A 25,992-nucleotide genomic window follows, 5' to 3' on the forward strand; every position below is an offset into this window, starting at 1 on the left:
AGCAGCATGGGGAAGACGCAATGCTATGTCAGTTCTGAGATTAACATTTAAAAAGGTACCGGGCTTCCTATCTTACCTGCACTCACTCTCTCTCCGGGATCACCTGCTGTGGGGTAAGCCACTTTCATGTCACAGCACCCCTAGGAGAGGCCTTCCTGGTAAGGACTCAGGGCTTCTTGTGACACTCATGGAAGTTAGCTTGGAGACAGAACCTCCCGCCCCGCCCAGCCTTCCGAGGACTGTGACCCCAGCCAGTAGTTGGACAACACCCTCGTGAAAGCCACTGAGCTAGAGCAACCCAGCTTACAGATTTTTGACCCTAAGAAAGTACATGAAAGAATACATTTCTGTGGTTTCGAGCCACTAAGTTTGGGGATAATTCGTTAAAAGGTAATAGCCAATACATATGCCTCTATATACATCATCTGTATGTATATATAAAATAGAGCATGCTACATAGAATGTTCACATGACATTTGAGGCTAGAGAACAGAAAGAACAGAGCTTCTGCCGGCTTTCATGGAATGCCTGCCCCAGGAACCTGGCCAGCATGCAGTGAGTGAGCCCACACTAGCCCACTCGGAGAGATCGTATGGAGAGACCCACTCAGAGAAGAGCTGAGGTCCCTAGCCCCTAGCTGGCCTCAACTGGCAGACATGTGAATGGACTAGCATTCAGATGATTCTAGCCTCCAGGCTTCGAAGCTTCTAGCCCATGATGAGGCCCAGACATCATGCAGCAGTGTAAGCCGCCCCCCGGCCCCCCACCCCCGCCTTCTATGCCTTGTCCGAATTCCTGATCCATGGAATCTGTGAGCCTAATAGATGGTCGTTTTATACTGCTAAGTTTGGGGGTAATTTGCTATAAGCCATGGTAATTGGCACATTATAAATTGGGAACTAAATTGTATGGGAGAATCATTGAATTTGAAAAATAATTTGAATCGCTCTGGTGACTTTATCCCTGTGATGGCTCCTTTCCTCAGGTCTTTGTTAGATCAGTGGAGCTCAACCAACAAAGGAAATTGTAACAGGGTGTTAAAAGACAGGCAGGGCATCTGGCCTCGTCCCTTTCCATGCAGGGATTGTAGATAAAAAGTTTAGATATAAAACCTTGTCTCTTATGGAAGTCACAGAACTTTCCTCAGTCTTGGTTGTTTCATCAGTATGGAAAGACAAAATGATCCTTGCTCTGTTACTGCAGAGCATACTTGTGAGGCTGAATCACATGATCTGTTTATTCTTTCATTCCACAGAGATTCTTTGGAACATCTCCTGTACCTTGTTAGCTTGAAAATAGTAGGGCAGGACCAGTTGGTTTTTGTGTAGTCGCAGGAGGTGCTGGTATGGAGAGGCAGGGTCTGCCACCCTTCGCAAGGGTCTTACTTCCAACCCTGAGGCATTGTGGGAATATCCAGTTTCTTGTGATAACTTCCTGCGAAGCTCAAGGCCACGTATCTTTATTTTGTAAAAACAAAACAAAGCGCCAGCTGACCTCACGATTCCTCTGGAAACTGCTTTGTGGGTGAATTATACTCTTTTTAAGGAGAATTTTTTAATTTTTAAGCCGTGTAAATACAATATGTCTGGAGCTATTTACCAAGTATAATGTAGATACTTAATATTTTGGAGTCTCATTTATTTTTGTCATCTCTCAATATAGGAGCTGCAAATGCCAGCTGGTTGATTTCCTAGCTGCTCCTGGCAGCTCGGGAATCAGACATGTGCTTGAGGTTTGGCGCATCTGTCAGGAAAAAGTGGGACACCAAAGGGGGGTAACCACCAATCCATTCTGGTGATGGGTGGGGCCAGTGGGATGGCAACCTCCTGTGTGTGTGTGTGTGTGTGTGTGTGTGTGTGTGTGTGCATGCTGTGTGTGTGTGTGTGTGTGTGTGTGTGTGTGTGTGTCCTCTGCCATAGGAAGAGGTGTCAAGCAGAACTTGTGGCTGGAGCTGGTATACTATTCAAACACGAGCATTGAAACAAACGTAAATGGACTGAACATTCCAGTTAAAAGACACAGATTGGCAAAGGCAGATAAACCCTTCTGGGAGATCAAAGAGTCAGGGAAACCAGTAGACCTCCGGGACCTTCCCATTCTCCTTCAAGGGCTGATTTTGGGCTGCTGTGGCAAGGCACATTTGGACTATTTGGACTGAGTATCTGTCCCTGGTGTCCATTCTGATGGGTCAGTGTTGTCGCTCTGAGTGTGTACAGCCAGTGTCGGTTCTGATGAGTCAGTGCAGGTGTGCCAGTATTTGTGTCTGGTGTGGGTTCTGATCGGTCAGTGGGCCCTCATAAATTAGTTATCAAAGACTTTGTCACTCCTCCTCTTGCTCCTTCTGAGATTTCTCTCTCATATATCCATCTCAAAGTTGCAAATTTAAAACGTGATCAGTGGTATGTTTCTTCAGACATTTTTATGCGACCATATAAGCAATATATGTAGAGTGCAAAAAAAAGTCATAAAATTATAAATTTAAAAAATCAGCCATCCTAATGGTCAGGGAGAGTAATATTGGTAGATTTACTTATATTCCTTTTCTTTTCACAGGAATATCAAAAATAGGATCATCTTCTATATTCCCTTTTATATTACAAAGTTTTGTATTACTAAATTTCTTCTAAAACTGGGGGTGTCCAGCTTTTTCTGTAAAAGACCAAATAATAGCTTTTTTAGGCTTTGTAGGCTGTGTGGTCGTGTAGCCACCCAATTCTGACATTCAGTGTGAAAGCAGTCAGAAATATGTACAGAATTAGGTGTGACAGTGTTCCAATAAAACTTATTTGTGGACACTGAAATTCAAATCTCATGTGACTTATAAATGTCACAAAATATTACTTTTGTTTTTACTTTTTTCAGCTGTTTAAAAGTGTCTAATCATCCTTGGCTTGTGTGGTTTTCATAGCAGGCTGGATTTAGTTCTTGTCCTACCAACGGTTAGCAAACCCTTCCTGTACGATGTCACATTCTGTTATGTAGACATTCCTTGGAGCTTATTTAACCAAATTGCTCTTTAGGTTGTTTCTAACTTTGCTCTGTTACAGACAACATTATGATAAACAACCTTGCCATAAATAGGAGTGGACTTTAGGATTTTTTTCTTACAAGTAGGACTTTTGTGTCCATGGGGAAATGTTAACTCAAAAACGTATAAGAAGATACACAGCAGATCAGTGTACAGAAGGAGACTCCACATCACACGTTATTGGGGAACTGCGGAGGAAAACAATGAGATACCACTACACACCTATTAGAATGGCTAAAATCCACAACACTGACAACACAACATGCTGCTGAGGGTGTGCAGGCAAGAGAAAATCTCACTCATCGCTGGTGGGAATGCAAGATGCTACAGCCACTTTGGAGAGCAGCTTGACAAATTTTTAAAAACCTAACTGTAGACCGACCATACAGTCCAGCTATTGCACTCTTTGGTATTTACCTAGAGGAGCTGAAAAGTTGTCCGTGCACAAAAACTACACATCAATGTTTATGCAGTTTTATTTGTAATCACCCCAAACTGAAAGCAACCACGATACCCTTCCATGGGTAAATGTATAAACAAACCATTGTATATCCATACAAGGGAATATTATTCGGTGATAAAAAATAAATAAGGTATCCATCCACCTAAAGACATGGAGGAGACTTCAATGCATATTGCTATGTATAAGAAGCCAATCTGAACAGGCTTTATACTCTCTGATTCCCACTCTATCACATTCTGGAAAGGGCGAAACTAAGATAGAGTAAAATAATTAGTGGTTGTAAGAATTCAGTGGGAGGGGGTGCTTGGGTGGCTCAGTGGGTTAAGCCTCTGCCTTCAGCTCAGGTCACGGTCTCAGGGTCCTGGGATAGAGCCCCGCATCGGGCTCTCTGCCTGCCTCTCTGCCTGCTTGTGATCTCTCTTGCTCTGTCAAATAAATAAATAAAATCTTTATAAAAAAAAAAGAATTCAGTGGGAGGGAAGGAGGAAGGGGTGAATAGGTGGAACGGAGGAGATTTCTGGGGTGCTGAAACTATTCTGTAACGGTAGATACCTGACGTTATACATCTGTCAAAGTCCATAGAATGTACATCTCAAAGAATGAAACTTAAGGTAAGCTATGGATTTTACTCACTAATATATTGATATTGGTTCATCAGTTGTAACAAACATACCACACTAATGCAAGACATAGGTAACAGGGGATAGTGTGGGGGTAGGGGGGAGGGTAGATGGGAACTCTGTGCTGCCTGCTCAATTTTCCTATAAGCATAAAACTGCTCTAAAAAATAAAACTCATTAATTGATTTTGTTATTGATATTAACATATGCAAAGTAAATAGACTCACTGGAAAATTTTAAAAGAACACAGAAATATAAACTTAGAAAATGACACCACCACCACTTCCACAGGTGTCTACTTTTAACAGTTTAGCATCAGGGATGCCTGGATGGCTTAGTTGGTTAAGTGTCTGCCTTCGGCTCAGGTCATGGTCCTGGGGTCCTGGGATCAAGCCCCACGTTGGGCTGCCCGCTCAGCGGGGAATCTCCTTCTCCCCTTCCCTCTGCCTGCCGCTCCCAATGCTTGTGCTCTCTCAATCTCAAGCACAAGCTTGAGCTTGTACTCAAATAAATAAATAAAATCTTTTAAAAAAAAAACCAAAAATCAGTTTATTGTCTATCTGTTGAGATTTTTCTCTCCATATAAAATATATGTGTGGGGCGCCTGGGTGGCTCAGTGGGTTAAGCTGCTGCCTTCGGCTCAGGTCATGATCTCAGGGTCCTGGGATCGAGTCCCGCATCGGGCTCTCTGCTCAGCAGGGAGCCTGCTTCCCTCTCTCTCTCTCTCTCTGCCTGCCTCTCTATCTACTTTGGATCTCTCTCTGTCAAATAAATAAATAAAATCTTAAAAAATATATATATATATGTGCATATATTTTTCCTTTAAGACAGAAACAAAGTTTTTTGCATTTTATTTTTTATTTTTAATAATAAAACATCTTTATTACAAATTTTATAACAAAATTCTTAATAAACTTATTTATGTAAACATATAAATTTTATAATAAAAGGTTTTTTATAATAAACATTTTTCCTTGTCAACACATGTAGATCTACTTTATTTTAACTATTACAATAGTCTGTTGTATAGTTCCATCATAATTAATTTTCCCAGTTCCTAACTATTGAGCGTTTAGTTTGTTCACAAAGGTTTTTTTTTCTTAATTACAAATGAGACTTTGTTGAAAATCTTGTGCCTTTATCTTTTGGGGTTGGTTGTTCCCAATTTCAAATTTCCCTCTTGGAAGTTTATTCAAATTTATTCTCCCTTTGTGCTGTTTATGTGCCAGTCTCCCAACATCCTTGACAACTCTGGATGTTATTTTTTTTAATTCTAGCCATAGTCTTTCATTCATTGAGCATTAATCATGGTGGTGAAGTTAGACATTCTGTGAAGGTGCCTGAATAATTTCCACTTGAACATCCAGAAGCTTCAGGTGTTTTCCATATCTCTGGGACCTAATCACCCTCCCCTTGTCTTCCTTGTTTTTTAGTTACGACAGTGGCCTGACTCGTATACAAAGAAGTTTGAGCACAAAATCTACCCCATCACGTTTTCAGTTGGAAACCCTCAGGAATGGAAGAAATTATTCAAACCCTGTGCTGCTCAGAGACTCTTTCTTCCGGTAGGAACATGAGCTTTTACTATGATGCTGCTCGGGAGAGAATTGTTCTTGGAAACATGGTGAAATTCACTGGTGTGTGTCTAAAAACATTTTACTTAGAGCTGAAAATGTGTTTCTCTTGGATTCTGCAGTTGATTCTCTTTGTGTTCCGGTATAGGGGGTTCTTGTGTTCAAGAAGTTGTCTGTCCCAAAGATTGAGGGACTGAGAGCATCCAAAGCATGTCTTGGATTCTGGGTCTTTGTGACTTCGGTTCCACCTTTACTAGCTGTCTGAACCTCAGTAAATCCCCCACCTTCACTAGTCCTCATGTTCCTACAGAGGTTTGGCACATAGTTGGCCCTCAATAAATGGTAGCTTTGATGATTATTCTCTGGTAGCAATAACTATTACCAGATGTAGCCATGTTAGGGGATAATTCAAAAACAGTCCAGAGTTCTGGTTCAGACTCTCAGTTTTGAATTTCTTAATTAAATATTTTTGTTACCTTTTAAAAAATCCTAAGTAGAAAAATCACTGAAGATAGATTCTAGGTTCTAGAATAGGTTCTAGGCCCTGGGTTAGTGATACCAATATGGTAGCAAACAAGTCAGTCACAGCCTTGCTCCCTTGGAGTTTGAGCCCAGCACTGAATAGGTAATCGGAAGTATGATCTGTGTTGAAGTCTTGTGGGCATATGTAATTTGGGGTTCCACGCTGGTGAGTGAGAGGTCATAGAAGGATCTTTGAGGACATGGCATTTATGCTGAGGCATGAATGTGCCAGTCTCCCAACATCTTTGACAACATCTTCCTTCAGAAGAAGCAGGGATGACTGAGTGATAAGGGCCTGGTTAGTAATGAGATAGAAGAGAGTACCAAGCAGATGGAACAATATGTTCAAAGGCCCTGAGTTGGAAAGGAACATCCTTAAGAAAATAAAAGAAGGTAGAGTAACCAGAAAATACGGTGATGTGGGATTAAAGAGGTCAGCAGGGGTTGGATTGTCTGGTCTTTGTGTTAAGAGCACTGAAAAGCCATTGACTGATTTCTAGCATGCAAGTGGGATGATCTGGCTTGTGTTTTAAAGAGGACACCCTATTCATTGCAGTGTGGACAGTGGAATCGCTAGGCCAATTACTGATTATATGGGATATGTTGAGGGCCTTAAAGATGGATTCAGAACCTGCCTGAGAAAGAGAATTTACCAGTCCTCATGACTGGCTTGTTGTAACAGTCGAAGTGGAGTGAAGTGAGAAGGATTTCCCCCAGGTCTCTGACCTTAACAACTAGTAAGGCTGATCTGTTTAAAATTGCCAATATTCAGCTATTTATAAGCTATGGAAAAAGGCAGTTTGTTAGGGTTCATCCTACTCAATGGATGGTGATCTTTGGAGAGATGGAAAAAGACTGTTTTCATGGGATGAGATGAGTTTAACTTGGGTCATATTTTTATTTTGAGGTGCCTGGGAGATAGCCATGTAGAGAAGTCTTACCATCTGTTGGTTTCAAACCCTAAATGGCAAATTGCCATTTTAGCATTTCCTACCCAGAACCTGTGAGAAAACCTCCACACAGGTTTACTCACTCATTAAGTGACCTGTCACACACCACAGACCATCATGTGAGATGGGAGTCATTTCATAAAAGTGTGGGTAAGGACAGCCTACCTCAAACTGGAACTAAAAATCTGAAGATTTTTGCAGAAAGATCTGTATAAGATACAAAACTTAATTACCATTTCAGAAGATGAGAAAAAATGTCAGGTTTCTTCTTCTTGTCTCTGTTTTAGAGGGAAAAATACATTCAAAAACCAAAGTTACTATTGCAGAATTTTCTTTCCAACCTATCCAAAAATATAAGCAACCCAGCAGAACCACATTTGAATGTTCCCTGACCTTGAGTTGTGACTTTATCACCACTATTAAAAAAACAAACGTACCACATGATGGTTTTCATTCATTCACAGCTAAGTAAGTGTTCCATTTTGAATGACAAATGATTGCTGGCATTCCTTATCTGCTTTTGATAATGGAAACTAGCCCTCCCTAAAAATAATAAAGAGAGATTGAAGTTGACAGGACATTTACCTCCTCCGAGTCATATATCATAACAGCAGATTATGAACATAGCATTTTTGGGCTTCAGTAGAATATATTGATCCTCAGGGTAATTTGAAATAAAGTCTAGGTGATGTTTTCCTTGAAATTCATCTCTGTAGAACCAACTCAAATATACTGCTGAGGCAGCAGAGTGAAGATGGAGATCCCCAAATGCAAACATTCTAGCAAGTGATAGGTCAGTCAATTGCAGGCCGCAATCTCACCCACATTCTCATCTACCTCAAGCTTGTAGGAAAAAAAGAAAAGAAAAAACCCTTCTCACATAAGATTTTACTATCAGAATAAGATCAGAGTACAAGTCTGCAACTCAAGCATATTAGATGCTCAAGTACAATTAGTGGAACTCAGATCCTACCAATTCATGATTTATGAAGTCCTAGAAACCAGTGGACATTTAATTTTCTATTTCTGTGAATAATGGTCCAAAGAGCAGGACCATTATTAGTGCAAAGTAAACTGCAGATGGCTGTAAGCTCTCTAAGAAGCATACTGCTCTCGGGTAACTCAGAAGCTTAAAGTATTTAAAACAATCTGCTGATTACAAGTAAATCAAATCTGTTCGTTAAAATTTATTGGGGGGGGGGTCGCCTGGGCGGCTCAGTGGGTTAAGTTAAGCTAGGTGGGTTAATTTTTTAAAAAAAAATTTATTCTGGGGCACTTTTCCCCTTTTCTTTAGTACAGCCATAAAGCTTTCACTATTGTAAAAATGATTTAGTGTCATGAATTCACCTCACCTCTCTCCCATTTAATTGGAAGTAGTGAGATTTTTTTGATGCATCTATACATTTTGTTACGCACTCGCCACCTTGATTCCAAAGCCACTAATTGTGGTTTTCCTGGAATCCTAGAGATATCCCAAACATGACAGAGATCACCGAATTAAAGAATCTTCAGAGACTTTACCGGCAAGCAGCACCCAGTATGGAAATATACATTAGGTTAAGGTGCTTTGTAAGTCTTACCCAGGGAGAAAGGCCTTTTTATTTTTTTAAAGATTTTATTTATTTATTTGACAGAGAGATCACAAGTAGGCAGAGAGGCAGACAGAGAGAGAGGAGGAAGCAGGGTCCCTGCTGAGCAGAGAGCCTGATGTGGGGCTTGATCCCAGGACTCTGGGATCATGACCTGAGCCAAAGGCAGAGGCTTTAACCCACTGAGCCACCCAGATGCCCTGAGAAAGGCCTTTTTAAACCAAGTTTTGAATAATACCAATATTATAATAATGTCTGATGTTTTTCTTGTTTCCAACACTTGCCATAAGCATCTCTCTCAAAGGAAGAAGTTAGGGAAGAGTATTGACCTGAGAGGCAGGATAAAATTGCTTACAGCCTTGACCTATAAATTCTCCCAGACTTCTGGATATTTCTGTGTTTCTAACAAACTCGACCCATTCTTTACTATTTCAAAGGTATATCCTACCAAGTAAATAAAAATCTTAGATTACCTAGATTTTCTTCACCACATCAAGAATAACAATATATAGGGGTGAGTGGGTGGTGCAGTCAGTTAAGTGCTAACTCTTGGTTTCAGCTCAGGGGATGATCTCAGGGTCATGAGATTGAGCCCCACATTGGGCTCCGCACTCAGTGTGGGACTATCTCTCCCTCTCTCTCTGCCCCTCCTTACTTTCCCCAAACCTCAAATAAATAAAATAAATCTTTTTTAAAAAAGAGTAACAAGGGCGCTTGGGTGGCTCAGTCGGTTAAGCTGCTGCCTTCGGCTCAGGTCATGATCCCAGGATCCTGGGATTGAGTCCCACATCTGGCTCCTTGCTCGTCTGGGAGCCTGCTTCTCTCTCCACCTCTGCCTGCCGCTCTGCCGGCTTGTGCGCTTACGCACTCTTGCTCTCTGAGAAATAAATAAATAAATAAAATCTTTAAAAAAAAAAAAACTTTCTGCAGAGAAGATGAACACACAGATCTTTCCCTTTAAAAAAAAAAAAGAGTAACAATACATAATCTTCCTTTTTTCCACTTATAGTTTGTTCTTAGAGGTTTGTAATTAGCTCCAATATTTGGAAAATGATATGCTTACAAGAGATATTCTAATGAATCAGCTACAGGCTAATGGAGAAGAGAGATTACCTGACTTATAAGAACTTTCTATAATTAAGGTCAGGCCTCTGTACTATTCTTAATATTATAACTCAGCATTAGCAGTCAACATTGAGTCTTCCTTGGAACCAACCCTTTGGATGTCAACAAATATTGACAGATGTATAGGAACATATTAAAAATCCTAATTAAGAAGAACATCTATTAGAATCACCATAAATGATGTCTCTATATTTCATTAAGCATGAAGAGGCCATAAATTATTGGGACAAGGTGAGCTATCAAAAAGGTCATATAAAAATGACCCTAGATAACAATTTTGTTGAACAAGCTTTCCAAAGTCCTTATCACTTACCCACACATATTAAAGGTTTGACATTCAGGATATTAGTTACAACTCTTAGTTACATGTAAGAAACTCAATTTCAACTAGCTAAGGAAAGAAGGAAACTTTTTGGCTTGTCTGACGGTGAAGTCCAGATGATCCCAAGTCTAGGGCTGATCCAGGGGCTCCCATGATGTCACCTAGGCTCTCTGTGTATCTCCCTCTGTTCCTTGCAAGGCTCACTCCAGGAGTATAATGATTACTTGAAGCAACCTGAGATCCAAATTCTAGAAGCTTATTTTAGCAGAAAAAAAAAACAGGAAGGGTGGCTACTTACAAAATGGTGGCAGAAGAGCTCTGTGGACATGCTCCCCAGCAAGACAGGTATAACTGGTGAAAATCATTTTTTTAAGGATTTTATTTACTCATTCATTCATTCATTCATTCATTCATTTAAAACACGAGTGGAAGGAGGAAGTGGGGGAGGGAGTGGGAAGGAGAAAGAATCTCAAGCAGACTCCACACTGAGCATGTTCCTGACATGTGGCTCGATCTCATGGTCCTGAGATCATGACCTGAGCTGAAGCCAAGAGTCAAACACTTAACCAACTGAGCCACCCAGGCAACCCTGGTGAAAATTATTTTTAAAACAATTATCTAGACTCTTTGGACATTGTGCTAAGGGCCTAAGCAAATGAGGAAACAGATTATTCAAGAAAATGTAGTGTAACCAAGTCTAAGCTTGTTCTACTCACTGCGTGACAAGTCTAGAGGCAAGATGTTGGGGTAAGGAAAGTGACTTTATCTGGAAATGCAGCAAACCAAGGAGAGACAGACTATTATCCTAAACAACCTTCTCGCCTTAGCATGAGATTCAAGTTTCTTTTATGTTAGCAAAGCAGGGGAAGCAAAAGGGGGTTGGAGTCAGAAGGTAACTGATGCCTGGTCATAAAACTTGTTTGTCCTTGGTCAGTTGATCTTTGTGTACGGAATCTGATCATGTCATTCCTATAAACATGAAACATAGCATAATCAATTCTATATGTGCTTCCTTATCTCCTTGGGTGAGGTAGGTTTTGGGTAGAAAGCAGTTTTTGCTAATATTAGCTGTAATATGAAATACTAGCGGATCGTGACCTAAGCAAAATCTCTTTGATGATTAACATGCCTATGTACATGCAGGGCTAAAGCAGAAGTTTCTAAGCTGTAGGTCGCAGTAACAGGAAATAGAAGCAACATGGAGTCAGACATGCTGGGTTTTTTTCTCTGATACACTAAAACTTGGTAAGAAAGAGGGAGAATCTATTATGTGTTAATAAAAATAATTTGAAAAATAAATAAATAAATAAAAAGAGGGAAAATCTGTGACCTTTGAACCACAACTTACTCCCTCCTTCTCCCCTTGCAACTCGGCATGATGGAAAGTCAGCTCCAGACAATTCAGTCAAGAATACAGGGATCCTTTTCTCCCCAACTCCCAGTTGAGGGATATGGTACTGCCTTAGGAGGGCCATGTCATCAGCAGTTCTCATCTCTGCATCACAGAGTTTAAGCTCCAGGCAAGTGTGGCCAATGTTCTGCAGCTTCCATAATTAAGAGGAAGGTGGTAGCTTCATGAGAGCAAGAAACTAAAATACAGGCTGGTTCATTTATAAAAGAGAACCAGGGAAAGAGACAGATCAAAAAACACCTTTGTGGTGGCAGAACAATGTTCAAAGAATGGCCTTAAAAATTAATCCTGCAAATGAGCCCAAATTTAATTGTAGCAGGTGGAGAAACAATTTGTGTCTCAAAAACAGTAGAGCAATCAGCTGGCAATTCATGGAGGCTAATAGCTAGGTGTAATACCAACAGTGACTGACAGTTTAACAGAAAGATTGGAGAAAGTGTCAGTGAAAGATAGGTGATAAAACCACTGTCATTTCAGGGTGACTGTGTGCATGCCCAAGGCTGCATCCACTGAGGAACAACATCGCAGGCTGCATGCAGTGGGTGAAATGGACCTCACTAAAATAATCCAGACAAGATGCTGAACAAATACTTGAGCAAACAACATCAATAAGCCCTGTAGGCTGGAGTAGCTAAAATATATGACCTAACATATCCTAGGCTATATTATCATGCTATCATTTATTAACATGCTAAATATGTTATCCAGATTTTTTCATCAAAAAAGTATGAGGCGTTCAAAGAAACAGGAAAGTGTGACTCATTCATGGGGAAAAAAATGCAAGCAATAGAAGATGCCTGTGATAGGACCCAGATGTCAGATTTAGTAGAAAAATATTTCATCCTTTACTGGGGTCTTATCCCTGGGGGACAGAGTACAACATTGGGGTCTGCTGGCATGGGCTCAGGACCTGTGGGCACTGGCCTGGCCCTGAGGGTCTGACGAGGGGGTAGTGACACCACCACTGCACAGGCCCCAGCCCTCCCCAGCTGTCAGTAATTAAAAACAATCTAACACACACACACACACACACACACACACACACACACACACACACAAAATAGGAAAAGACTTCAAAACAGCCACTATAAATACATTCAAGCAGCAAGAGGAAACCATGCTTGAAGAAGTAAATTAATTAAGGAGGCCTCATGATGTGGTGAGCACTAGGTGTTATATGCCACTGATGAATTATTGAACACTACATCTGAAACAAATGATGTACTATATGTTGACTAATTGAATTTAAATTAAAAAAAGTAAAGTAAGATATGATGACAGTGTTTCATGAGATTAAGAATATCAACAAAGAGATGAAAATTATTTTTAAAAAGAGGTCATTGGGGCGCCTGGGTGGCTCAGTGGGTTAAAGCCTCTGCCTTCAGCTCAGGTCATGATCTCAGGGTCCTGGGATCGAGCCCTGCATCGGGCTCTCTGCTCCCTGCGGAGCAGAGAGCCTGCTTCCTCCTCCTCTCTCTCTGCCTGCCTCTCTGCCTAGTTGTGATTTCTCTCTGTCAAATAAATAAAATATTTAAAAAAAAATTAAAAAAAAATAAAAAGAGCTCATTGGAAATTCTGGAATTAGAAGGTACAGTGATTGAAGTGAAAAATCATTAAAGGCCCTCACCGCTGATTTGAAATTAAAGTAGAAGGAATTGGTAAGTTTGAAGATAATCAATAAAGTTCACTCAATCCCAGGAATAGGGAAAAGTAATGAATAAAATTGAACAGAGACTGAGAGAAATAAGAAGCACATCGGGCACAGCAGCATATGAGCGATGGTGCCAGAAGGGGAGCAGAGAGAGAAAGGAACAGGAAAAAGCTATTTGAAGACATAATGGTTGAAAACTTGCAAATTTGATGAAAAACAATGTATACATCAAAGTTCAAAGAATTCTAAGATAAGCTCAAAGAGATCCACATGGAGATAAATCATAATAAAAAAAATCCTGAAAGACAGAGATAAAGTCTTAAAAGCAGAAATAGAAAAACAACTTGTTACTTCATTAACAAAGGAACTTCATTAAGATTAACAGCAAATTTCTCATCAGATGCTTGTGGAGGGCAGAAGGTCATGGGAGGACATATTTGAAGTGCCAAAAGGTGGGGGGAAAACTATCTACACAAAATCTTACATCTAGCAAAATTATTTTTTTTAATTTTTTAAGATTTTATTTATTTATTTGGAAAAAAAAAGATTTTATTTATTTATTTGTTTGACAGAGAGAGAAAGAAAGAACACAAGTAGGCAGAGCGATAGGCAGGGGAGAAGCAGGCTTCCCACTGAGCAGGGAGCCTGACGCAGGACTCGATCCCAGGACCCTGACGTCATGACCTGAGCCAAAGGCAGACGCTTAAGCGACTGAGCCACCCAGGTGCCTTGTAGCCAAACTATTTTTAAAATGAAGGTGGAATAAGCAGTGCACTCAACAGTCCTGCAGATCTGTGTCGTGCTTCAAGAGTGTTTGGATAGAACAGACCCAGGGTTGCCTCTTCACCCTCCGACCACCCTCCAACCTTTTTCTGGTCACAGCCTTCAGAGCCATCTTTTCTGCCACCCTTTGCCGCTGGGACCGGCCAATACCCTATTTTGAGCGTCTCTCCTTATTACCAATGAACCGTGAGCGCCCAGGCTTTTCAGAATTATTCTACAGAGGTGGAAGCTGCTGCCAGCTGCCTGGTCAGCTTGCATCTGCTGGCCTCCTACACTGGTCTCTCTCTGGGCCTCTATTTCCACTGTGAAGGCATGGCTCTGGAGGACGTGGGTCCCTTCTTCCACAAGTTGGCTAAGGAGAGGTGAGGGCACTGAGCATCTCTTGAAAATGAAAAACCAGTGTGGCAGCTGTGCCCTCTTCCCAGGCGTGCAGAAGCCGTCCCAAGATGCCTTCTGGTTCTAGAGAAGAACCCGAACCAGGCCCTTTTGGATCTTTATGTCCTGGGTTCTGTCCAGGCAGACCCCCACCTCTGTGACTTCCTGGAGAACCACTTCCTAGCTGAGGAGGTGAAACTCATCAAGAAGATGGACAATCACCTGCCTAACGTCCGTAGGCTGGTTGGCCCCCACACTGTGCTGGGCAATGCATCCTATTTAAAAGGCTCACCATCAAGCATGACTGAGAGCCCTCTGAAATCCAGCAGCCTTTGAGGGGCCCCTCTGGCATAGCCTTAGTGCTGGGCTTGTGCCTGGGCCTCTTCCTGCAATAACCAGGCGGCTTTTTAACCACCCAGGACCCCTCTCCGAAGCCATGGATGAAATAAAGCTTTTTTGCAGGAGGAAAAAAAGGTAAAATCAAGTCATTCCTGATAAAGAAAGCTGAGATAATTTGTTGCTAGCACAAATGATCTACAAGCAATACTAAGGAATTCTTTAGGCTGAAAGGAAATGACTCCAGACAGTAATTCAAAATCACATTTTAAAAAGGAGCATAAGGGGCAGGCACCTGGGTGGCTCAGTGGGTTAAGCCCCTGCCTTTGGCTTAGGTCATGATCCCAGGGTCCTGGGATCAAGCCCTGCATCGGGCTCTCTGCTCAGCAGGGAGCCTGCTTCCCCTCTCTCTCTGCCTGCCTCTCTGCCTACTTGTGATCACTCTCTCTCTGTCAAATAAATAAATAAAATCTTTTAAAACATTTTTAAAAAGCATACGTAAGGGCAATTATATAGAAAATATTATAATGAATATTTCTTTTTAAATTTCATTTTATTTTTTAAGATTTTATTTATCTATTTATTATTTGTTTATTTAGAGAGCACAAGCAGGGGGAGGGGCAGAGAGAGAGGAACAGAGAGTATCTCAAGGAGACTCGGCGCTGAGCACAGAGCCTAACATGGGGCTTGATCTCATGACCCTGAGATCATAACCTGAGCCAAAATCAAGAGTCAGACACTCAACTGACTGAGCTACTCAGGCACCCATTCAGATTTTATTTTTAAGTAACCTCTACACCCAGTTTGAGGCTTGAACTCTCAACCCTGAGATCAGAGTCATATACTGTACCAACTGAGCCAGCCAGGCACCCCTAAGATGAATATTTCTTATCCTTTACTCTCTCAGTTGATTTTTAAAACAATTGTATAAAACAATATGTATATAACTGTATTGTTGGGACTGTAACATAGAAATGTAATATGTTTAAGATATATATAATAGCACAAAGGAAGTTGGAGTAGAGGAAAGTTGTGTGAGATAAGACAATGATACCAGATAGTAACTCAAATCCACAGAACAAACAAAGAAAATCAGAAATGATTGAAGAAGGTTAATATAACAAACTCCATAAATATATCCTTGCTCTCCTTCCTCTTCATCTTCTTTAAGACACATACAATTACATGAAACAGCAATTATAACAATATATTTTGGGGTTTATAGCATGTATAGCTGTAATATCTACAACAATGACATCAAAAAATGGAGACAAGAGAATAGAGCTAAATAAGACTAACATTTGTATAACTCATTGGAATTAAGTTAAATATAAATCTGAAGAGTTTTTTTTTTTTTTTTGATAAGATGTATATGCTAAACCCAGGAGCAACCACTGAGGAAAAATATGGTAAAAACAAATCACTGAATTAAAATGCTATGTTAGAAAATATCCACTCAGTGCAAAAGAAAACAGTAAAGGAAGAACAGAAAAACAAAAAAGACATGAGACATATGGAAAACAGAAAGGAAAATGACAGACATAAATTCAACAACATCAGTAACATTGTATAAGAATGGATAAAACAATCAAAAGGCAGAAATTGCCAGAAATAGTTGATAGAAAAATAAAATCCCAAATATGTGCTATCTACAGGAGACATTCCTTAGGTTCCTAATATACAAACAGGTCGGAAGCAAAAAGATGGAAAAAGATGTCAACCAAACAGCAACCACAAGAAAACTGGAGGGGCGCCTGGGTGGCTCAGTGGGTTAAGGCCTCTGTCTTCGGCTCAGGTTGTGATCCCAGGGTTCTGGGATCGAGCCCCACATCGGGCTGTCTGCTCAGCGGGGAGCCTGCTTCCTCCTCTCTCTGCCTGGTTCTCTGCCTACTTGTGAACTCTGTCTGTCAAATAAATAAATAAAATCTTTAAAAAAAAAAAAAAGAAAACTGGAGTGGTTATACTAATATCAGACAAAATAGAACTGAAAAAAATTATTAGAGAAAAACAAGCACATTAAATGCTAAAAATTTTAATCCATAAAGAAGATAAAACAGTTATAAATATATATGCACCTAACAAACAGAGCCCCCAAGTACATGAAGCAAAAACTGACAGAATTGGAGGGAGAAATAGGCAATCCACCAATATTAATGGGAGAGTTTAATGCCCCACATTAAATAATGGGTTAAACAATAGATAGATCATCAACAAGCAAATAGACTTGAACAACAGTTTAAACCAACTGGACCAACAGACATCTATAGAACACTCCACCCAACACCAGTGGAACACACATTCTTTTGAGTGTATATGGAACATTCCTGGGATAGACCATATGTTAGGCCATAAAACAAGCCTCAGTGAATTTGAAAGGATTGAAGTCATGCAAAGTATATTCTCTGACCACAGTGGAATGAAATTAGAAGTCAATAACAGAAAGAAATTTGGGCCCCTCACAGATAAGTGGAAATTAAACAACACACTCCTAGATAACCAGTAGGTCAGAAATTACAGAAGACATTAGAAAATATTTTGAAATATGGGGTGCCTGGATGGCTCAGTTGGTTGAGTGTCTGACTCTTGATTTCAGCTCAGTTCTTTATCTCAGGGTCATGAGTTCAAGCCCTATGTTGGGCTCCATGCTGAGAGTGGACCTACTTTTTTTTTTTTTTTAAAGATTTTATTTATTTATTAGAGAGAGGGAGAGAACACAAGCAGGGGGGAGCAGGAGAGGGAGAAGCAGGGTCCCCACCGAGCAGGGAAACCAAGGCAGGACTCGATCCCAGGACCCTGGGTTCATGACCTGAGCCGAAGGCAGACTCTTAACAACTGAGCCACCAGGAGCCCCTGGAGTGGACCTATTTAAAAACAAACAAACAAAACCAGGAAAATACTTTGAGATAAGTGAAAATGAAAATATGTATACCAAAACTTATGAGAGCAGCTAAAGCAGTACTTACATTGAAATCTATAGTTGTAAACTGCTACCTTACAAATGAGGAAAGATCTAAATCAGTAACTTAACTTTCTGCCTGAGATACTTTAAAAAGAAGAACAAACAAAATCCAAGAAAGAACAAGAAATAGTAAAGATTAGAGTAAAAAAATAAGGAAGTAGAGAATAGAAAAAAAGTAGAGGATGATTGCAGACTTGAAAGTTGATTATTTGAAAATATCAACAAAATTGACAGAGACACCTGGGTGGCTCAGTTGGTTAAGCGCCTGCTGTCGGCTCAGGTCATGATCTCAGAGTTCTGGGATAGAGCCTGGAGTTGGGCTCCCTGCTCAGTGGGAAGCCTGCTTCTCCCTCTCCCTCTGCCCACCCCCCACTCATACTCTCTCTTGCAAATAAATAAATAAAATCTTTTTAAAAAAAAAATTGACAAACCTCTAGCTAGACTGAGCAGGAGAGAAAAGACTCAAATTACTAGAGTCAGAAATGAAAAAGGGAAGACGAATACTAACATTAGTGTTATAAAAAAGAGTTGTAAAGCAATACTGTAAATAATTGAATGATAATTAGGGGAAATGGACAACTTCGAATTAGTAATTTTCTTTAAACCCATGAAGAAAAGTTCAGGACTAGATGGCTTCATTTGTGAGTGTTACCAAACACTTAAAGAATTAGTACCAGTTCTTTCCAATCTCTTAAAAACAAACAAACAAACAAGCAGAGGGCTGCCTGGGTGGCTTATTTGTCAAGGGTCTGACCCTTAATTTCAGCTCAGGTCATGATCTCAGGGTCATGAGATGAGGCGCTCTGTCAGCCTCTGCATTAGGCGCAGAGTCTGCTTAAGATTCTCTCTTTCCTCCTCTCTTCGCCCATCCCCCTAGACTCTCCCTCCCTCTCTTTAAAACTAATTAATTAATTAATTAAACAGAAAAGAAGTGAATATTTATGAATTATTATATTAGGCCACATATTAACCTGTTAACAAAACCATATAGTAACATTACAAGAAAAGAAAACTACAGAGCAATTACTCATGAATGTAGTTGGAAAAAATGCTCAACAAATATATATATATCCTCTACTATACATATCCTCTACTATATAGAATCCAGCAACTCAAAATAAGATTTTACACCATTACCAAGTGGAATTTTTCCCAGGAACACAAAGTTGGTTTAACCTGTTAAAATCAATTAATGTAATGTAACATGTAAACAGATTAAAGATGTCATGAACATCTCAATAGATGCAGAAACAAATTTGACAAAATCGAATACACTTTCATGATAAAAACTTTCAACCCTAGGAATAGAAGAGAACTCTCTCAATCTGATGAAGGGCATCTACAAAAACCTTACAATTAGCATCATATTTAACCATAAAAAACTGAATACTTTACCTCTAAGATCAGAAAAATAGTTATATGCTCTCAAAATTTCTGTTCATCATTGCATTGGAAGTTCTAGTCAGGGCATTCAGGCAAGAAAACGGAATAGAATGAACTCTGATTTGAAAGAAAGAAGTAAATCTATCTCTATTTTCAAATAACATTGTATCATACATAGAAAATCCTAGGGAATCCATTCTAAAAATGAGGAAAACTAATAAAATTTAGTAAAGTTGCCAGATACAAGACCAAGACACAAAAACAATTTTATTTCTAAAAACCTGCAATGAGCAATCCAGAAATAAAATTTAAAAAACAATTCCATTTATAATAACAAAAATAATAAAATAATAAATTTAACAAATTGAATACAAAAGTTGTACTCTGAAAATTATAAGAGTTGTTGAAAGAAATTAGAGTGCAATCAATGGAAAGAAGGCTCATGTTCATAGGTCAAAAGACTCAATATTTTTAAGATGGCCTTAGTCCTCACCATTGTCTGTATATTTAGTGCAGCCTTTAGCAAAATCCCAGTTGGCTTCATTGCAGAAAGTGCCCAGTTTATCATAACATCCATACGGAAATCCAAGGGACTATAACATAAGTAAGCTTCTAGTCAGGCTAACTAAATAAAAGCAGAGAGGACACAAATTACTAATATTAGAAATGAAAGTTATTACAGATTCCCTTTGATGGGCATTAAAAGTTTTAAAAATATTTTATTTATTTATTTGACAGACAGAGATCACAAGTAGGCAGAGAGGCAGGCAGAGAGAGGAGGAAGCAGGTTCCTTGTCGAGCAGAGAGCCTGATGTGGGGCTCGATCCTAGGACCCTGGGATCATGACCCGAGCCGAAGGCAGAGGCTTTAACCTGCTGAGCCACCCAGGCGCACCAAAAGTATAATTTTTAAAAGTACTAACATCTCCATGACCACAAATGGCAAGTTAAATGAAATGGATCAGTTCCTTGAAAGACACAAACTGTCAAAAGTCTCACAAAAAAAATAGATGATCTGAACAGGCTTACGTCTATGAAAGAAGCTGAATCGGGAATGCCTGGGTAGCTCATTCAGTTGAGTGTCTAACTCTTGGTTTCATCTCAGGTCATGATCTCATGTGTTCTGGGATTGGGCCCTCATTGGGGAGTCTGCTTGAAGATTCTCTCCCTCTGCCTCTCTCCCATGTGCATGCATTCTCTCTCTCTCTCTCTCTCTGAAATAAATAAATCTTAAAAAAAGAAATTTTTAAAAAATTGAATTAATAATTAATGACCTTACAAACAAAAAACACCAGGGCCAGACGGGTTGGTGAATTCTGTCAAACATTTAAGGATGAAGTTATACAAATTCTCTATAATCTCTTCAAGAGGATAGAAGAAGAGGGAATACTTCCTAACTCATTCCGTGAGGCCACCATTCCTCTAATGCAAAATCAGCCAGGCATATTAAGAAAAGAAAGCTACAGACTAGTAGCTCTTACTAACATATAGATGTAAAAATACTCAACAAAATATTAGCAAATCAAAATTTTAAAAAGCATACAAAGAATTATGTGCCATGACCAAGTGGGATTTATCCTAGGTATGCAAGGCTGGTTTGGCATTAAAAAGTCAATTGATGAAGTTCACCATACCATCAGGCTAAGAGGAAAATCAGGTAATCTTATCCATAGATGCAGAAAAAAAATTGACAATATCCAACATTTATTCATGATAAAAAAAATTGTCCATAAACTAGGAATTAAAGGGAACATTATCAACTTGATAAAAACTACAAAAAACCCCTACAGCTAATATCATACTAAATGGATCTTTAAAAGTAAGCTTTAGGACCTTAATAGGATAGGAATTTTCAATATTGTCAAGATATCACTCTTTCCCAAATTGATTTGTAGATTCAACTCAATCCCAATTAAAATCCCACCAAGTTAATCTTACGGATAACAACAAACTGATTTTAAAGTTCATATGGGCAGGCAAAAGATTCAGAATAGCCAACATAATATTGAAGGAAAAGAACAAAGTTGGGTGATTCATGCCCCCCAACTTCAAGACTTACTGTAAAGCTATAGTGATCAAAATGGAGTGGTATAGGCAAAAGAATAGACAAATAATCTGTGGAACAGAATAAAAGCTTATAAATAGGCCCCCATAAATATAGTCAACTGATCTTTGACAAAGGAGTAATATGGTAGAACAAAGATAGTCTCTTCAACAAATGGTGCTAGAACAACTGGATATCCATAAACAAAATTACAAATATAGATGCAAACCTCACACAGTTCACAAAAATAATGGATCAGATATTGAAATATAAAATGCAAAACTATAAAACTCCTGGAAGATAACATAGGAGAAAACCTAGATAGCCTTTGGTATGGTGATAGCTTTTTAGATGTAACACCAAAGACATGATCCATGAAAGAAATAATGGATAAGCTGAACTTCATTAAATTTTAAAACTTCTGCTCTCTGAAAGACAATATCAAGAGAATGCGAAGGCAAGCTGTAAACCGGAAGAAAATATTTGCAAAAGACATTTCTGATTAAGGACTGTTATCCAAAATATGCAAAGAACTCTTAAAATGTAACAGTAAGAGATAAACAACCTGATTTAAAAATGAACCAAACCCCCTAATCAAGGAATTATACAGTTGGCAAATAAGCACATGAAAAGAGGCTCTATACCATATATCATCAATGCAAATTAAAACAATAATGAAATTCCACTACACTGACAACACCAAATGCTGATGAGGATGTGGACCAGCAGGAACTCTCGTGCTTTGCTGGTGGGAATGCAAAATGGTACAGCCACTTTGGGAGATAGTTTGGTGGTTTCTTACAAAATGAAATACACCCTTACCATGGGACCCAGAGGTTGCACTTTTTGGTATGTATCCAAAGTAGCTGAAAAATTTTGTCCACATAATAACCTCTGCTTGAATGTTTATAGCAGTTTTATTCACAGTTGTGAAAACTTAGAAGCAACCAAGATGTCCCACAGCAGGGGTGTGGATAAAGAAACTGTGGCACATCTAGATAATGGGATGTTACTCAGTGCTGAAAAAGAATCAAGCTGTTAAGTTGTGAAAAGTCATGGAGGAAACTTAAATGCATATTACTAAGTGAAAGAACCCAATATGAGAAAGCTACACACTGTATGATTCCAATTATAGGACATTCTAGAAAAAGCAAAGCTATAGAGCAATGAAAGTGTTTGCCTGGTTGAAGGACAGCCTGGGAAAAGGATGAACAGGCGTCCACCAAGGATTTTAAGGGTAGTGATAGTATTCTATATGATATTATGATGAATATATGTAACTGTACATTGGTCTAAACCCATAGAATGTACAACACCAAAAGTGAACCCTAATGTATAGTATGGACTTTGGGTGATTATGATGTGTTAATATAGGTTCATCCTTGCTAAGAAATATACCATTCTGGTAAGTGATGTTGATAATAGCGTAAAGTATGCATGTGTAGGGATGGAGTACAGGAGAAATCTCTGTACCTTCTCTTAATTTTGTTGTATACCTAAAACTGCTTTTAAAAAATAATCTTTATAAGAAAGAAAGAAACAGAGAAAGGGAGAAAGAGAGGAGAGGAGGGAGGGAGGAAGGAGAAGGGAGGGGGAAAAAAGGAAAGGAAGGGAGGAAGAAAAAAGAAAAGGGGAGGGGAGGGAGATTGATTCAAGGGACGCAGAATATTCAAAATAATCTTGGGAGAGGTGGACAGGGTTGGAAGGCTCTAATTTTCTGATTTCAAAATTTACTACAAAGGTACAGTAACCAAGCCAATGCAGTACTGGCATAAGGATAGACATAGAGACCAATGGAAGAGAATTGAGTCCAGAAAAAAACTCTCATAGTTACAAAGTAATTCAATGGGGAAAGAGTAATCTTTTCCACAAAGAGTGCCAAGAAAAGTGGTTATCCACATGCAAAAGAATGAAGTTTTATTCCCTACCTCAAACCATATTAAAAAATTAATTGAAATGATCAAAGACCTAAATATAAGAGCTAAAAATGTAAAAGTCTTAGAAGAAAACATAGGAGTAAATCTTCACAATCTTCTATTAGACAGTATTTTTCTGTTTTGTTTTTGTTTTTGTTTTTTTAGATATGATACTAAAAACACAAGCAACAAAAGAAAAACTGGGTAATTCGGACTACATCTAAATTGAAAACTTTTGTGCTTCAAATAATACTGTCAGGAAAGTATGCAGACATCCACAGAATGGGAGAAAATATTTGCATATCACATGTCCATTAAGGGACTTGATCTAGAATGTATAAATAACTCTTACAACTCAGTAATAAAAAGATAAATAGCCCAATTAAAAAATGGGCAAAGGATCTGAATAGTCGTGTCTCCAAAGAAGATATAAAAAGGAGAAATATACATATGAAACGATGCTCAACATCATTAGCCATCAGGGGAGTGAAATCAAAACCACATTGAGATGCCACTTCACACCATGAGGATGGCTGAAATCAAAAAGACATTATAGCAAATGTTGGCAAGGATGTGGACAAACTGGAAGCCTTGTGCACTGCTGGTGAGAATGTAAACTGGTACAGCTGCTTTGGAAAACGGTCTGCCATTTCCTCCAAAAGATTAAACCTAGAGTTACCGGATGACTCAACGACTCCACTTCTAGATAATGGAGAGAAATGAAAACACATGTACACAAATATTCATAGCCGCATTATTTTTAAGAGCTAAAAGATGGATATAGCCCAAATATCCATCAACTGTTGACTGGATAAATAAAATGTAGTCTGTTCATGAAATGGAATTGTATTTGGCAGTATATAGAGAAGAAGTACTGATACACATTACGGATGGGTGTGCTTTGAAAACGTGCTCAGGGAAAGGAGCCATTCAAAAACATCACATATGATATGCTTCCATTTATATGAAATGTCCTAAATAGGTAAACCTATTTATAGAGATAAAAAGTAGATTAGTGCTTGCCTAGGGCTAATCAGGTTGGGGAGAAAAGTGTTGGACTGCTAATGTGTCCAGAATTTCTTTTTAAGGTGCTGAAGATGTTCTAAAATTAGTTTGTGATGATGTTGCACAACTCTGTGATATACTAAAAACCATTGAATCATTCACTTTAAATGGATGAATTGATATGTAAATTAGATTTCAGTAAAGCTGTCATAAGAGAAAACAAAAGCGTGGTACTTAATAACTGTCATAAAAATCTCGGGGTGTATTGTGATTGGCCCTACACAGCTCATGTGCTCAACCCTGAACAATTGTTATAGCCAGAAAGATACTCTGGGTAGCCCAAGTTAAATCACATTCTAATCCATGGGCAAGAGGGGTCCCCAGCATGGGAACCTTAGAGATTTGTTTTTTTCATAGGAAAGAGGGTTGCTCTTGTCAGAAGATGAAGGAAGATATGCTAGAGAGGACAGACAGTAGATAACTATCTGACTTAATGCATAGTTCTGGGGCACCTGTGTGGCTCAGTCATTTGAGCAGCTCTTAATTTTGGGTCCAGTTGTGATCTCAGGGTAATGGGATCGAGGCCCAGGCCATGCTCGGTACTGGGTTCTGTACTCAATGTGGAGTCCGTGTAGGGTTCTCTTCCTCCCCGCCCACCACCCACCCACCTGCTGCAGCACTCTGTATCTCAAATAGATAAGTAAAGTCTTAAAATAAAAAAAGAATAGCTAGTTTTGTAACTCTTTTTCCATCAGAAAGTTATTTTACTCTGTTAAGATGAGGAATACACACATCCGCACACACACACACACACACACACACACACACAGAGAAATAGCAGGGCCTTTAAGAAACTTAATAGCCACAGTACTAGGAAGCATTTAATGGAGATAGAAATTAATTTGAAATATACAGAGACAGTGTGATATGGTTGTTAAGACCACGGACTGTGGGTGTGCCTATTTGGCTTAGTCAGTTTAATGTCTGACTCTTGGTTTCAGCTCAGGTCATGATCTCAGTGTCATGAGATCAAGCCCCTCATTGCACTGAGCGTGCAGCCTGCTTAAGATTCTCTCTCTCTTCCTCTGCCCCTTCCCTCCCCTGCTCATGCTTTCTTGCTCTCTCAGAGAAACAAACAAACAAAAAACAAAACCCACAGACTCTAAAACAGCCCAAATATGTTCAGATCTTAATTCGTGCTTCTACCACTTACTACTTTGTAAACTGGGGAAATTTTATTTGCTTTAATTTATTCATCTGTAAAATGGGAATAAGAATATTACCAACTGACTACAATAGTGTTGTGAAAATTTAAATTAGCTAGTATATTTAACACCCTTAAGGACTGTGCCTGGCACTTAGTAAGTGTGAGTTGCTATTTTTATTATACTTGCTATTATTATGAGGACTGATATGTGGCATGAAACTACTGAGATTATTAACTTTTTTCCCAAAAGGACCTTATCTTGGCTAATAGTAAGAACATTTTTTTTTTTGGTCTAGTTGGCCTTGACACAACCAACACAGGACAATTATAACATGTACCAGCAGAGAACACTACTATTAAAATATCAGACACATTGTAGCTAATTGTCTTTTTGTCCCCAACATGATTACCATCCTAGTAGTTCTGGAATCACCATGTTTGTTTTGAAGCACAGTATAAGAATCAACATTAATATTTGTTGATTACCTATTGTAACATAATTCTTTGGTTGCAAGCAATCATAATTTACTCGGGTGATTTAATCAGAAGATTTGATTGAAAGGATGTTAGGGGTTCTGAGAATGGGAGAGAGGTTTAGTCATCTAGGCTTGGGTTTGATTAGAGATGGCAAGCAAAACATTTGCATTGAAATTCATTCTTTCCTAAAACTATACTTAAGTTCATAATTCATTTTTTAAAGAACATAAACATTCTAGTCAAAGACAAAAGA

General features: G+C 39.1%; 1 protein-coding gene across 1 annotated transcript in view; it reads left to right on the forward strand.

The window, feature by feature from the left end:
* GXYLT2 (glucoside xylosyltransferase 2) overlaps positions 1-25,992 on the forward strand; it is a 94,052-nt gene that overhangs the window by 25,124 nt on the left and 42,936 nt on the right. Inside the window, exon 3 of the mRNA XM_045989667.1 lies at positions 5,545-5,676. Within this exon, the coding sequence (XP_045845623.1) occupies positions 5,545-5,676 (132 nt within the window). The remainder of the gene's footprint in view (positions 1-5,544; positions 5,677-25,992) is intronic.

The sequence above is a fragment of the Meles meles genome, chromosome 20, assembly GCF_922984935.1.
Source record: "Meles meles chromosome 20, mMelMel3.1 paternal haplotype, whole genome shotgun sequence".
NCBI lineage: Eukaryota > Metazoa > Chordata > Mammalia > Carnivora > Mustelidae > Meles > Meles meles.